At 40.8% G+C, this 16858-nt stretch overlaps 1 protein-coding gene across 2 annotated transcripts in view; it reads right to left on the bottom strand.

The window, feature by feature from the left end:
- The window catches only part of LOC143347649 (BMP and activin membrane-bound inhibitor homolog), a 36559-nt gene extending 22385 nt beyond the window's left edge, over positions 1-14174 (bottom strand). Inside the window, exon 1 of one of the 2 annotated variants that reach the window (XM_076777028.1) lies at positions 13666-14174. In XM_076777028.1, the coding sequence (XP_076633143.1) occupies positions 13666-13798 (133 nt within the window). In that variant the 5' untranslated portion in view covers positions 13799-14174. Of the gene's footprint in view, positions 1-7842; positions 8517-13665 lie in introns of those variants that run through there. The other variant, XM_076777029.1, reaches the window with a different exon arrangement.
- Between the last annotated feature and the right edge of the window lie 2684 nt (positions 14175-16858).

Genomic DNA, 16858 nt, shown 5'->3' with positions numbered 1-16858 from the left:
TGAAATAAAAACTCTACATTTTTTTGTATATCGATCATTTTTATTTATACTGTAAATAATATCTATTTTAATTATCCCTTGTTTGCACTACAATGTCTCCGAATTCAGATTTCTGGTTTATAGCATACGTTAGCATGGAAAACGTATGCAGAATATATTTCATAAATCAATTTGATAGTATTAATATTTCATTTTGTGTAAGTACATATATTTTGTATACGTTTAACGTGTCGGTTATTTGCTGCAGCAGTGACATAATTAAAAAATAACGAGTTCTCGATAAACAAGTTTCGATGTTTTGTAAATTAATATAAGAAGATATTATCGAGGCAATAGCATTATAATATCGTTATTCGGTGTCATAAATTAAGTGAGAACCTCTCTTTTTATACCAAGAACTAAAAAATTACGCATCTCAAGGGTGTGTCACTATAAATGCATACAAATTATTATCTAATTGATGAATCGATCATCGCTAAAATTAATCGGTAACCATAAATAATATTTGTAATCTTTGATTATAAACCAGTATACATGTAGTAATCACGTAATTGGAGACTCCTCAATTTAGCTTTTATAAGTTTTATATTTTAAATATATTAAAAATTGTATGAATTAATTATAATCAATGATACTTGATTCGATTATCCTCGTTATCCATTACCCATAATTACTGATTACTCGCTAAACACAATCATTAATCACTTACATAATTACATTAGTATCCATAAATGGAAATTTTTTACTCATATATTTATTTAATCATTCATTTACTGGAATTAAATTGTAATATAAAAGAAATTTGCCTAATATCAGAATACAAACAAAAACAAATGGCAGATAAAGAGATATCGTGTAACAGTATCAAACACAAACAAGATTATCATTTGGAAGAATTCGATGAAATGACCCTCTGGACAGCGCGTTTCGGAAAAAATAATACACAGTAAAGCTGTACTGTGAAAACGTTCTATTATTTCAACGTTTTATCATTTAAACGTAGTTTGTACCTGTTCTTGTGAAAGCCTCGAAAGAAATTTATAGTAAATTTTGCTACTCCCGCGAATATTATGGCACGTTTCATCGTCAAAGAAATTTGTCCAAGTCGAGCAAGAAACGCACGATGAATTTTTCGAACCGTAAAGCGACAAAGTGAGGATCGCGAAGTATCCGAATATGAAAGTTACTCACTCTGGCTCGCAGCTGCAATTTCGAGTAATTAGCTTGACGTACGAACTCGTTCTACGAAAACGGAGCAATCGACGATCCAACCGGGGTCCATGAACGCGATTCCGCGCGGGCTTTCGTTCGCGTCGGATGCAATCACGATCGCGAACGATCGACAAAAAGTACATTCGTACCGAAGGAGGAAGCTCGGGATTAAAGCTAATTGATCGGGAATGAGCGTGCCGTTAATGCGATCCTCCGGAGTGTCGGAAGCACGTGATTTCAATGCTCGCGGCGATTCCGTGGCAAGTGAGAGATTTCGATCCGACCGCAACACGTGGCATTCGCGAATAGGAATAACTGGTTAGCCAATCCCCGACGTTAATTCATCCTCCTCTAAGAGTTACGGTCTTGTCGTTCCCCCAGTTTTTGCTCAAAGTCACTGTCTATCGCGAGCTTTCAATAAATAATTTCTGGAACAAATTTCTTTTCGAGAAAAAAAATAAATAAAGTCATTTTTAGATCGATATTAGTCCATTGAGTGCTCTTAACGTTTTTGGAAAGATCAATGATAAAAAGGATTGTTTTAATTTCGAGACATAGCGAAGAGGTAAGATTACGAAGTTATTCGCGAGATGGCGAATGATGGATCAAAATGGTTGACACGTTGTTTAATAAAGTTACTCGTGTTTACTTAAACTTCGACGATATTCGACTGCAAAAATTGTCAGTGAAGCGCCTCGGAAAAAGGTTTGGGAATCGCTCGGGACTTTTAAGTGGCTCGACGAGCAAGGCGAAGATATTGTATATCTGGATGTGTGCGCACGACAAACGCATCGCACAAATATTCGTATCGCGATACGGAAGGAGAGGTTTACGTTTATGTCCCCTGCTAATATTAAAGCGAAACATACGTAACGACTATCGCTATTTACCGTGAGTCAGTCGTTTGAATAACTCGTGTTATCTCGACAAATGATACGTGCAGTTGTCCACTGGAAGCATAACAATTTTCACCGCACTCACTAAATAACGACGAAACACTATACACAGCTATAATTACCTGATACCTATTGCTTTTTCTTAACGATCCTATTTCTGCGTGTAAACGGTCACCAATAGCGATTACGTGCAATTAACGAGCGCACGTAACAGTCTCGTCTTCAACCATCGAAATTTTTCGCTTCTCGAAATGTAAATGTAAATGTAAATGTAACTTTTTCTATAAAAGAATATTTAATCGTCTCGAATTTTTTTCAAGTTCCTGAGTTGACCCATTTGGCAGTTATGAGTCGCGCTAAATTTAACCCATTGTGTGCAAATTATCGAAACTAATATAGAAATTCTTAGAACACGTTTACCTTTCCATGCAAACTACCTTAATTCGATTAGTCGAGGAGTATAAAATACTTAATCGTACTTTATACTCCATGCAAAAAAAAATTTTATATTCCGTATAATTTACTGATAATAACCGTACACATTTCAATTTTTATTTTTAAAACACAGATCGATAGTTGAATAATCCAAAGAACGTTAGAAATTTTTGACTGAAATGTGGAAAATGGTAGTGCTTCGGTCTCGTACCGAAAATCAGCGTCAGAGGCTGACATAACTTATGGGACGACTTGATATTTAGCACACAGGTGTTCTTACTGTCTGTCAACGTCTGGACGGACGGTTGCCTGACGGATAGCGGTAGTCCTTTGACCGTCAACTATGTTTCTCGATCATTAGACGCGCAAAAGTATGGAGAAGCCAACGAACGGAGACCTCGCTGAAGCGGCTGAGCTCGTTCATTTGAATTCGACGCATCTCCGGTTGCACTGGACGCATGCATGCCACATGCGTGCGTGCCTGCACGCGGCATCATGGCGCATACGAAGCACCGAATTAACATAACGCTTGCGCGCGAGCGTGCGTGTTTCAACGAGCCACAGACACTCGCGCGAGTGTCCGAGCGACACCCGTATATTCGTATACTTCGAATATAGCTTGCCACTGATTGATAGTCGATAGTAAATAGCAATGGCGAAACGGACTGTTATATGCTGCTCGCGGCGTCGTGTCGCGCAACATTATCCAACGACGAAGCGCCGCGCGGTGTGTAGAAATGGCAGAAACGCGGAGAAAATATGAAATCGCGATCTTCGATTTCCACGAAAATTACTATATTAAGAGTTTTTTATGGTCACCGATTACGAATCTAACGCTATATTAATGTTCAAATTAATCGATCGATTCATAGATCAAAATATAAAAATGCTTCGAATTTTTTCATATGCAGTTGCTCGTATTTGTACAGTACACAAGGTGTACACCTACCCTGAAATTTTCGACGAAAAAAAAAAATTTCAAATCGTTCTGAAAAAATTATTTTTCGTTGCAAGGGTCAATTACAATCATTTTTGGTGAATAGACATACCCCCGAAATCCTACGCACTTTCGAGAAAAAAATTCATTACCGAAATCACCTATTATAATGTACGAATACGAGTGGCAGTAAACAGTATATATAAATGGGTAACACGATCCACGGGTTATAACATTGCAAATAACTCTACCATATATCCAAATAGCAGACTGAATTATATCTTTCAAATCATTTGAATGAATAAAAGTCGCTGTACTTTTCTCATTAATTTATACCATTCCTTATACTTTGAACCAACGATACAAGAACTCCCTGTAAACAATACTTGTTACTTTGAATACTGTCGTTTTGTTTTTCGTACGTTTTTACACACCGCCGTCTTGTATTCCCGATCGTACGATTTGAAGATTATGACTTTTTAGGCGCCACCAGTCGGCGAACGTTTTCGCGCCGCGACGCTTCGACGCCCTGCGATGAAATTAATTCCTGAAATACCCTTGGCAGAATCGACTGTCGAGCATTTCCGAACAAGTTACTGCTAGCGACGTCGAAATAGATTTCGATTCTCGAACTGTCCCAAGGAAAGATTTAGAATTCTCCACCTTTGATTTTGACTCTACTTTCGCAGGATTGTACAAGCATTTTAAAAATATGAATTTAGAACTCGTTCCTTTTTCCATTGCTCCGAATTCTCCTATATACGTTTCGACGTAAGTGAAATTTGATTCAATTCGACCTCCAAGAGTGAGCTCTCGACGTTTCGAAGATTCAATTTTTCTACGCTGCTAAACAATCCCTAACGACCCGATGGCGTTGGGGAACGCACGATATTTCAATCTTGCAAAAAAAGGGGAAAGGTATAAGGCGTTGTGTAATGGAATCGACACGATTTCCAGAAGATTGAAAGCTTCCGGAACGGTTCTGTTTCAAGTATAATTGACACTAAATTACATCATCGAACACGCCGCCGTTATTGGCACGTACGTACGCTGGAATTATCCTACGAAAACAGGAAGGATTAATTGAATTTAAGCGTCGCCCCGAGGCTGGACTTACATCTTATCGCGGTGAATTGAAACGTAGACAGCGACTCGCGGCACGATATGCCTTGCATTTATGATGAGACGAACGAAGAATTATTGCTGTTTGGCGCCATTGATGAAAATAAAAAAATCGTATTCGTTACGTGACCGTCTAGCGATGCCTGCGAAGTTTAGCCACGCCTGATGGATGCATTACGATAAAATTTCATCGCTAGAAGGACGCTCGGCAATTATAGGCGACGATTGCAATCTTTTTTTTCTTTTCTTTTTTGCATATATCTTAACGCATATATCGCGGTTGCATATTTCAGCGTGTTTATTGAAACGATATGCGAATTCGTGTAGGCTTCGTCTCGCGGTCGCGTATCGTTCGACGCACGCTCGTCGTGTGTGCATGCGCGTCGGACATCGCGCTGTCAGAGGTGCACTGCTACCATTGTTGAATTACAAGTCCGATCGTACGGGACACGCGTTTCAAGCAGCCGAGTTATATTTGTCCCAACAGCCACTATTTTTCAATAGCCACGTACTTACGCGCGCACGGCAAGGCTAACGAAACGCCTAGGAACAGAATAACTTTGAACGGGACATTCTAGAGAGAACATCGACACCATAACTAGAAACATTTTCACGGATTGCTAATGGCGTACGGGTCCCATCGCGCGCGCACGGTAGCCGCCATTTATGTACCCACGTGCAAGACCTATTTTAATTTCTAAATCTGACAAATTTGCGAAAATTATTTAAACTACATCATTATACAGCTTGGACGTTACTCTTACCTAACGAAAAATTCAATTAACTTTGTTATATTTCGTGCAAAGTAATGGACGTTAATTTACAATTTTTGTTAGATTTAAGAAAAAATTTTCTGACGCCAACTAGAGTCTGGCAGATCTCCCGCCTAGTTTTTCCGAGTTCTAAATCTTATAATGGTGCTCTAGGAAGTAAAACATATGTATGATCTTCGAATCAGGGAAATTATAGGCTTTAAAACTTGGAAACTTTTTATTAAAAATAAAATAAAATATAATATACCCAACCTCAAGTATATTACGGATATCTGAACATTTCGGGTACAGTCACACCTTCTATTACGTATTTTGTGACCAATGTAGACAAATTGGGCGAGGCAAAATACGATAACAAATCAGCTCACTTTCACGACAATCGGAAGGAAGTTCAGGTATACCTACATAAATGTAACTATAACATAGGTTGTCCAAACAACGAACAGAACGAAGCTAAATCAACGAAGAAAATTATCAGTTGTTCTAGTCAATATATTTACACGACAAGTGTCATATATCAACCACAAATAAAAGGATAACAACCAGGAAATGTCATTTTATTTACACGTTTCAGACATAATCTTAAGATTCTATTTATACCAAAGGCTCGCACCCAGTTAATTAATAAAATAATAACAATAATACCGCGTCATTCGAAACACCTTATCCATCGAGTGACTATACAGGGTGTTCGGCCAACCCTGGAAAAATTTTAATGGGAGATTCTAGAGGCCAAAATAAGACGAAAATCAAAAATACCAATTTGTTGATGGAGACTTCGTTAAAAAGTTATTAACGTTTAAAGTTCCGCCCGTACTGAATTTTTTTCTAGAAAGTGAGTAGGATTTCGGGGGTATGTCTATTCACCAAAAATGGTTGTAATTGACCCCTGCAACTGAAAATAATTTTTTTAGAACGATTTGAAAAATTTTTTTTTCGTCGGAAAATTTAGGCACCTACCCGATTTTTTTTCTCGAAAGTGGATAGGATTTTGGAGGTATGTGTATTGACCAAAAATTATTGTAATTGACCCTCGCAACCGAAAATAATTTTTCCAGAACGAATTGAAATTTTTGAATTTAATTGTTAATAACCTTTTAACGAAGCCTCCATCAACAAATAGGTATTCTTGATTTTCGTCTTATTTTGGCTTCTAGAATCGCCTATTAAAATTTTTCCCAAGGGTGGCCGAACACCCTGTATATGTACAAAATATCTCTGAAGATCATAAGTTATCCCCGTAACGAAATATCGCTATCAGCTCCTCGTCAGTTAGTTCTTCGTTCGCGGAACCGCAATTTCGAATCTGAAGCGACGGCGTGCGCCTTGATCAATGCTCCTCTATATTTAATTAATAATGGAGGAGCCGGTCGACCAGGAAAAACCAAGGAGCGCATGAATTATCGCGCAAGCTCGACCGTAAATAAGTCTTCCGCGAATAAAACTTTCTACTTCTCGTTAATGTCTCCGCCTGATTTATGAGCGCGAAATGCAAGGGCGCCGGGCCCAATTAATCGGTCGTCATTTTTAATGCGAATCGACGTTAATTGCTCGCGGTTCATCCCCCCCCCCCTACCACTCCCTCCTACTATACAACCCCGCCATCTAGATTCGCGATTCAGAGCGGTACGGATTCGCGACTGGTTTTTATCGCGAGTGTAACTCGATCGAATTTAATTTAATGATTCGATACGGAACGACAGCGACGCGGCCGTAAATAACGCTCCGGGCCCCGATTCGGGCACAGATAGCGGGAACGCGTGGGTGGCGCGTATGGAGCGCGAAGGCGCCAAGAAAAATGTCTTAACTTTTCGCCACGGCTTCGTGCACCGTACAAGCCGGGACACGATGCACGTAACAATATCCGAAGCTACGCGCGACAACCGTCACTTCCGTGTACGAGATATGAAATACAAGATAGCCGTGAAGCATTTGCGGTCTGCTCGAAGGAAAGGCGACCCCGAAAAAGTTTCCGCGAATAACCCGAACGTCGCAAGAATTTATGCTATCGCGCTTAATCTGTAAGTAAACTTCAAAGAAATTGTTTGAAAATATAATAAACTTCCAATTGTAGAATCATAGTCAGAACAAATTTATGTAATCAACGTATGCAACACCTATATCGTTTCGAAATCGACGATTGCAACAACCTAACCTACAAAATTACACGCTACGTACCAGGGTCTCCTATCAAAAATACCAATTACGTAAATATTCCAGATAAATTTGCTTTATCAAAAAGCATAGAGACGTAAAGATATTTTCCTATCACCGAAATAATGAGTCTACATGAACAGCAATCTAACCTACAAAATTGCACGCTACATACCAGCGCCTCCTGTCAAAACTATTATACCGGTAAATATCAGTAGTGTATATCCCTTATAAAAACCAAAATATATAAATATTTTACATAAATTTGCTTTTTTCGAAAAGCTTAGAGAACATCGTAAAGATATTTTCTTACCTCCGGAATGAGAAGTGTAAAAGACGATTCGCAGCTTGTCGTTGTGCATTTAGTATATTTAAACGGTTGAAAGGTCCCCTCGAGCGTGTAATCCGCGACTGGTATTCGATGAGCGATTTATCTTCCGATCGTTGATTCGAAATTTTTGATCCGGATAAGAACTTCGCTCGTCCCGGGGTACGACGACACGCCGCATCATGAGCGTAAGACAAAGATGCATAAACGCGTCACGCACGCATGCACATTTGTGTGGCCGACAGGCGCCACCGTGTCGTTCCTGTGTGCTGTTAGCGTCTGTGCGCGATCGTGGACGTAACACCAGCTGCAACTCGGCCAAGTGTGAACACGTGAAACACCGGTGTACTCGCGTGTGCGTGCATGCGTTACGATTGTCGGTGGCGCGCCGATGAGCTCGCATTTTTCGACGCGTACGAAACAGAACTTCCGAGCGCGCCTAAATGTTTCTTGATTTTACGGTGGGAACGCCACTTCAAAACGTTTACGACGACGACCCAATTTTTTTACACGAACGCCCGGCGTACGTTCGACGTTCGAAGCACTCTCTGACTTCGGTGTCAACGAAACGAATCGCGTATCGATTCTCGCGAGAGATCAACGTTACGTACAGCGAGTCGGACAAACTCGCGTATAAAAACGTGTTTCGTCTAGCAGAAAAGATTAAGGATGATTTAATCGAAAAAATAATTATAATAATACAAGAAAAATAAAGTTACTATAACTATCTATGTTAAATAAAGTCATTGCAAGTACGTAAAGCGTGGTTCTTGGTAGATGGCGTTTCGACAAAATGGTGGTGAGCGAACGAATTACTGTCAAACTTGGAAATCTAAGGATTTAAATTCGGAATTTGAATTTCGAATCGGAATAGCAGTAAACGACAATGATTTTCCCTATCGCTAGCCTCGCATAACCTCGCTGTTCGATAGCTTTCACGATACTGTACGTTTGGGATTCGAGACGAATGAGTCACATCGTAAAATCGGTTTCTCTACTTTATAGATAAGCAACCGGCTGCACGAACCGATCGAGAAATATCGTAATTCCGTAACTTATTTGCATCGAAATCGGATAAGAAACTCGAACGTCGGCGTATTGCGTAATTCTCTACGAACCTTCGAATCGCGATTCTATTATTTCAATGCACATCAGTGGAGCATTATTCAATAAGCAAATCAACGGACAGTAGATACTATTTTAATCGCAGACAACAATCGTATGAATAACACAATGTTTTCATAAATGTATTATAGTATTTATATCATATGTCGTTAATATACAAGTGTGGAATGAATAAGATTGAATTCAACTTTGATGATTATTAGAGAAGACAGGAATTGTTTATTTAATTTTTTTTATAATACATTAAATAAAAGACGTTGAATGGTTGAAAAATATCACGTTTTCATACTCATGGTTTTGACATCTAATCATAAAGTCTTAAAATGTATTTTATCATATGATTAATGTATTTTCCGTTTTAAGTTCGATTTCGTCCAAGAAACTCTCGTTTCATTAGTATTCTCCCCTCGTAATCGAGGAATGTGTCCGAACGACAAAATAATTGAAAATGATTATAGTTTCTCGATAACCGACAGCGTTGATCGAACTAACGATTCCGGGAATCGCGAGAAACTTTCCAATCTGCGTGAACTGAAAATATAAAATTCTGCACGACCAGTTCTTCCTCGAACGGGAAGATTGACATTCTCGAAGATAAACGGTCCGATTCGTCGGACGCGTTGGATTAACGGCTTCTCGGCGATCGTTGAACGAATCGTGGCAGCGTAGAGAGGGGTCAGGCATTTTTTTTGTTTTTTCGTTTCACGGAGGCAAAGAATGAGACGTGCCACGCGTCTGTGAAATTATAACGTTAGTGAAATGGTTCTGTGAATCGAATACCATCCGTACATAGTGCATAAACGGGACTATGTGTACGGGGAAAAAATTCCAGGAACATTTCGATACACCAAAAATGTGGACTCGTGTCCGGCAGATTAAAACGTTAAGTTGTACTCTTGTGTCAAACTTGTCGAAATTAAATGTTTTTTTACCGATTTATTTGCAATTTCCATAAAATGTATCGATACTCTGATCATCGATAGACTGTAAAGCATTGCGATATATTCGAAATTCTCGAGATTCGATTCCTCGATACCTCGTACACTCATCTATGGATGACAGGACTTTTCACTATGGAAGTAAAATGAATTCTCAAGTTGAAATGTTAATGGAAATTTGAATAAGATTCATGAACTGGTATAAGTACCGAAACAAATATTAAGTCATTATTGTTTAAAATCAAAGTTTTGATCAATGGTATGTAAATGGGATCAATCACTCTCGGGGTGGTCAACTAATATACTGTTTAGCTCTGTACGCGATCCGCGTGCGGCGCACGGTGCACGGAGACTGGCGGTATACTCGCATAAACGAGGACCGCGCAAGACAAGCGTGTCGGAAAGTACCTATCGTGCACATAGGCATTATATTATGTACATACTCCGCTATCCGCGCGCCTAGCTGGCGCCCGACGCATACTTTATCGTCTTTCTAAACTCGGTATCGTGCGAACGGCAAAATTTAAATATTTATTATTTCGCAAGCGCACCGTCTTTGACCGGAATTCGTGGCACGACGGCCGTGTCCCGGACGATCCTGTGGGACTCGTGTTCCAGGTGGCGCCAGCCGCGGATGTAAATCTATCGATCGATTGTGAATCATTCGGACACTGAGGGCCGGCGATCGTAAGCGAACGCTGCGCTCTCCCCGCGGACGATTTTATCGTTTCCCCGAGGTCGTCTCGTAACCGACTCAATTTCTGTCGCGACTTCCTCGATTTCTCCCCTCGTTCGCGTCGCTTCTCCTGCTTTTCGGGCAAATAAGACGACCGCGGTTTGTATCGTCCAAAGCTCGCCATGCCAGCGTTTCTCAACCTTTTTTTGACTCGTGGCCCACTTCTGAGCTTCATTGTATCTCTGCGTAACCCCCTTCTCGACTTCTAACCCTTGTAGTTGCTGTTACTTGCTAAAAATGACGGTATTAACACGTTGCACGCCGATACGATACAATTTGTTTGCTAGTGTACGTATATATGTTTTCAATTTGTCATTTTTCGTCTTCAACGTCGACGAAGTTGGATCAATTTTAATCCATATTCTATATCTGTCGGATACTATCAATTGAGATCTCGACATGTTGGCGCCTAAGATAGTAATAGAATACGACGGTATACATATATCCTTTTTCCTGTTGATTTCGAATTTGTTAGAGAAAATCGCGTAGTACGGTTGCGATTCTTGGTACGATATCATTGCAAGTTCTTGACCACGTTATCTTTATTACTCTAACATAAGTTTACTCAATTTGATAACTATTTTTCGAACACGTGGTACCAGGGTTGGATCTGTCATTAATGGATCTGTTTATTACATTACTCGTGTCGTAATAATGTTTGAAATCAAACAATTTTTGCTCATTCTCGTACGTATCCATAAATACTTGTCTAATCTGTATCGAAATATATTTGATGATCCACTCGTAAGGTTTTACAGTTCCCTGCATTTACATTTTAATTCAAGCCTTCTACCCCACCAAATGCTGTGCATCTCACTAGGATGCCATATGGCTCCCGTTGAGAATCACTGCAGTAGGGGATTCTACAGCTGCCCCATGAGAGATTTCGATCACTTTTACAACGATGAATCTACGAGTCGAACGATGATACTCTCTACAATACTGCAATACGCATTGTTTTATAAACAATTGAGATTTATTGACTAACAACTTAAGCAGAATAAATACATGAATACGATAAAAATACTTTCAAATAACGTAGAAAATTTAATTATTGAAAACAAATTCTCTATAATAATTTGTTTCATAATTTTTAAAATCCGAGTTAAAAATAAAAAAATACAAACAAAGAATCATCCAGATTCGCCATATGGTTCTTTTTTAATGTCGCCATCTTCGATTAGACAGTGACAGGAGCGCCACTGTCAGAGAAAGCTCAAAGCTTTTCGTTCTTGTGTCTTTCCATTTTCGACGAATACACGAGGCGCGCCGATAAAACGTTTAAATTGCACGCGTTCTTAATTGCACCGCGCTGACGGAGGCAAAAAGACGGCAGACAAGTTTAAACACGTCGATGGAACCTCTTTTTTTTCCTTTCTTTCGTTCCAGAGAACGTACAATTTTGTAATTACCGTGGCCGCGGCGTGTGACGTAGCGGCGTGTCTGCATCTGCTTCGTCTCTTATCTCGAATTTTTTTTTGTTCGTCGCGCGGGACACTCGCAACGTTCCAACGATCCTGAACTTTTATCGTTTCTGTTGTTGTCTTCGTCGACCGTGTTGCCCGGCGAAAAGCGATAAGCTTGAAAGCCAGTCGTGGGTTTCTTATTAATCCGAAGATCGGTTTGTGTGCATCTGTGCCGCGAGATCGACCGTTCGCGCGCGTTTAAGTTTGTCGAGGTCGTTTCTGTGACTCTTTGCACGTTTTTTTCAGTGATCGAACACGTGGAAAACGCGGAGTGACTTAATTTAGTGTTAATTAACTTCGGTGAAATTTAGGCGAAGTCGAAAAACTTACGGGACGTACCATTGGAAAAGCCAACCCAAACCTAACCAAGAAATGGACGAAATTATTCAAACGTACAACGAATAAAGCTTCTGGTCGTTTTACGTGAGTCATTACACTGTACTATAATTCAAATTTTAATGGTTACACCACTGGTAACAAATAAGAAGTTGTTTATTTTTTTTTGTTTTTTGCCATTTTTATCTAGTAATGAATTTTGGCTGTCCTTGTTAGTTGCGAATGTTCATCGATCTTTTTCGTGAAATAAATACTTGCAATACAATTAGTGATTCTAGCAATTGCAGATTCTCTTTATGTTAGATAAGCTTAATCGAAAGAATCGAAACAGAAAAGACATCTGTAAAATTATAAGATAAATAACTGTCGACTCGATGAACGTTTGGCTAACCTCACAACATTAACTATTCAAATTAAAGAAGACGTAAATAGTATTAATTTAATTCTGAATCAAAATTTACGAACGTCGACTACAACATTAAGGTTAACCACATGTTTATCGAGTCGTCGATCTCAAAAGTTCAAATTCTTTACATGCACGATTTATTTTGTAAGTTTATCGATGCTTTTCTTGCAAGAATTCCTTTAAATTGATTATTATTATTGCTCCTACGTATTATCTTTATATTGAACGCTTATTAAATTATACATCGAAATCAAGCGCGTTGTAGGTAGTAATAAATGCCCGAATGGCTGGAAACACGAGTCGTTTTCGTTTCGTAAAAGTTGGACTCGATTACATTCCCGTTTAAATTAATTCGCAACGATTGGAAGTAAAGCTTGCGATGCTGTAAAGGTTGCGTGTGCTATGTAAGTTTAATTATTGTGCCAGTACCGATAGTACTGACTCGCATTAATTACCGATAAAGTATGCAACGCTCGAAGGAAGAAAGCACACCATAAGAAACGATTTTCCACGCAGAAACGCTTCCAAGCAACGAAGGCCACGTACAACAATAAATCTCGGCTCCGGAACAACGTGGCATGCAGAAACGCGACCGCGATACGCGCATAAAGAATTCGAGACCATCTACGAACCGATGTTCAACGACAGAAACGCAAATATCGATTCTCTCCTTGTTTTCGTCCGGCTACCCCCCGCCACCCACGTGGACTCGTTCACGCGTTGGTCAAGTCTAACCTCGTCGGATACTACGTTCCCGACTTTCCCATGAAATCATGCGCTCAAAATGAAACGTTTACTTGCCATTGTCATTGGATTTCCCTTCGTTATCGGCCAGCACCTCGTAGTCACCAGAGTCGAGATCCACGGAAGCACCAACGACCACAGACAGGCTGGACACCATCGTCGCGAAAGTCAACAAATCCCGTGACAGCATTTTAATAACGAAACGAAGTAAAAATGTTCACGCACTGTCACGATGTCGACTCGAACCGCGTTAAAATCGAAGGTAGCGATTGTCGATCGCGTTCAGTGTGATCAACGGGAGCCACGATTGAACTCCATCGATCGGTCGTCGATTGGAACTGGCTGCTGGTCACGATGTGTGTGTCCTTCTGATCGTTGAAAAATTCATAACGAATCGCACGGGAACGTCGCGGAGACGGAAAGATCGACGGACTCGAATCGCGAGAGAACGAACGGCACAACCGATCCCGACGATGGTCGACGCTTGACTGACTGACTCACTTCGGTCTCGAAAAGCAAACGCCAGCCGTGCAGCCGGACGACTCCGCCGCGGCTGGCGCGCACCAGGGGCACCCGCCGAAGAACACTCGCCAGATAGTTTTTAAACGAGTCCCGCCTCCGGCCGCGATAGTGTGTGCCCCTTGTCGGTGAACCACGCACCGTGAACGCGTACAATACGCACGTTCAACGACTGCCGTTAATCTGCCATCTAGCCTGCGCCGGTTGCGTGTGAAGCTAGGACTTCTTGTCGATATATCTACTTCGATCTATCGAATATTCGGCGAAATACTTTACTGTCCGATTACTACTCGGATACTTAATTATTCGAATATAATTGGGGTACTTAATTGTTTCGAACACTACCAGGGAATACTTAATTATTTGAATCAACTGCTTGAATACGCTAACTTCTCACGCTGGGGTGGGTACACTCGAAAGATTATTTTGATACAAAGTTACCATTTTGTTGGCATCCAATAAGTCTTTTCAAATCTTATTAGCGGTTAAATTACTTATTTTATCAACGTCGTTTCGTATAATTTTATTTTCATTGGAAGGAACTAATGAATTGTTGCGTTTATAAACAATATTAGTTGTATATGTTTATATACGTACAAATTATCGATCATCTATAAATCATCGGTTACATTCGCTAGAAGTCTTCGTCTGTAGATCGTATTTGGATAATGATATTCGAACAATTTATTGAACTACATAACTATTTAAAGTTTATTCATACTGTTCAAATGTCTATAAAATAGTGGAGTAGTAAATAATTAATCGCGGTCACTATTTTGATCCCTCCGCTAAGAATAGTTCGATGAATCGCCGATGGATCGGTGGAACTCTAGTCGAATCGCGGATTTCCGTCGCTACGTTAAGATTTGCAAGAAAATTCGGAGCATGCTTCGCGAAGAAAAATCTAAGCCATCAAATATGTAAGCTTGCTTCCAATTTTCTTCTGAACTTACAGTATGTCTAGTTCTTACGCAACTATTTTATTTCCTTTCTGAAAATGTCCCAAAACCCAAGGATCAAAACGTCATAATAAAAGAAGATCAAGACTGACAAAATTGTCATTCCCTAGCTCAGGGCGATGCCTAGGTATTTTGGCGCCTGGGGCAACAATGACACACGGCACCCTTGGCCCATTGTCTTTACGATCGATATATGTACATACGTTGTTGCGTGCATAGACGTCTTGTATGTTTCTCGTGTGAAAAATTTTGATTCCGCATTTTTAGAGAAAAAGCAAATAAAATCATTTTTGCAAAACATAGCGCGGAGCTTTTACGCGAACTATGCGTACGATAAAGCGTTAAAGCATATTATTTAAGGGACACACGTGCCCCTTCTGTCCCCTGCCGTATCACGGTCCTGCCCTAGTTCGCCGGTTAAATCCGCCGATGTTCCAAACAGAACCGTACTTGGAATTTTAATCCTCGCGATCTACGTGATCGACAGACGATTCTACGTGTCGTCGATCAGCGCATCATCGATCTTCATAGATCCTCATCGAAGCAATTCGATCGGTTAGGTGGCTGAAGAGCGCACATGGCCTGTGCCACTTACGTTAATGTCAGCCACTGTACCAGAACGTATAGTATGCGGGCAGGCCGGTGGGACTTGTGTGTTGGTAAAAGGTTGAGTGGTGCGGATCGACGCCGGGAAATGGGCGGTCGGTGAGGGAAACGCGGGACAGGGAGAAGGGAGACAGTGGCGCCTGAGCCCCGAGGCAGAGACGCCACGTTCTTCATTGTGTGGGTGAGTGTCTGTGCGACACACGATGCGCGACCCACACATGCTCCGCGCGCTTGGACGGAGCAAGAGGGACGATGCAAAGAGCGGCAGCTTGCTTCTGCCGTGGATCGTCGGCCCTCCTTCTGTCGGCCGCCTTTTTAGCTTTGTCGTGCGCTATGTCGCCCCGAGCTACTTCTTTTCCCTTCATGCGAACGAAAGTACTCGCGGGCCGCGGTTACACAAGGGCTTTTAAATGCGCCGATGGCGAACCCGTTGTCATTACCACTTTATCGTCGGCCGTTTCGCTCACGCATCCATCGCAGACTGCGGGTAACTTTTACCAACGACGCGGCGCAACCAAACTATACCTATCTAAAATTAACAGTCCATCGCGGCATTTTGTTTTCAGAATTTTGTACGTAACACTTTTTCCCTCGCGATACGACGGGCATATCAAACTCATTTTTGTCGGCACAGAAAGTATACAAATAAAAATTATTTCATTTTTTCAAGATACTTTTCACAATTTTTGAAATCTTCGAAACGCCACAGTCTCGTTCGTAAATTCGAACGAGCTAGTTTACGAACCTGACATTTCTATTTAGTTTGTAAATATAATTTGCCTAACGCCGCGCGAGTCCGCGAAGAGAGAGGACGAACACCATAAATCGTCACTATTTGTTCCGATAATCGGCCTCCCTTTCGACGCCGGACGTGCATTATGCATACACGCGTCCCTCGATGGCCCTTTTCGCTCCGGGCGAGATCTCTTACTTTCGTTCCACGTAGGATCGATGGCCGTCGGTATAAATACGGTGCAAACTACGATTCGAAAAAACTGAGTTAATTCCTTTACATTCGAGGCTGATGAAAAATTCAGTAGATATAAAAGAATCCATTTCACGGGAAAATACCACTAAACTCTTCGGTCGGGATCACTACTGACAACAAATGCGAGTCGTCGCGCGAGCAATCGCTAAGACGTGGTTCCGCTCGTCTACGACTTTCC

This window comes from Colletes latitarsis, chromosome 11, assembly GCF_051014445.1.
Source record: "Colletes latitarsis isolate SP2378_abdomen chromosome 11, iyColLati1, whole genome shotgun sequence".
Taxonomy (NCBI): Eukaryota; Metazoa; Arthropoda; class Insecta; order Hymenoptera; family Colletidae; genus Colletes; species Colletes latitarsis.
The sequence above is the reverse complement of the archived record's forward strand: the minus strand, read 5'-3'. Positions and strand labels throughout refer to the sequence as shown.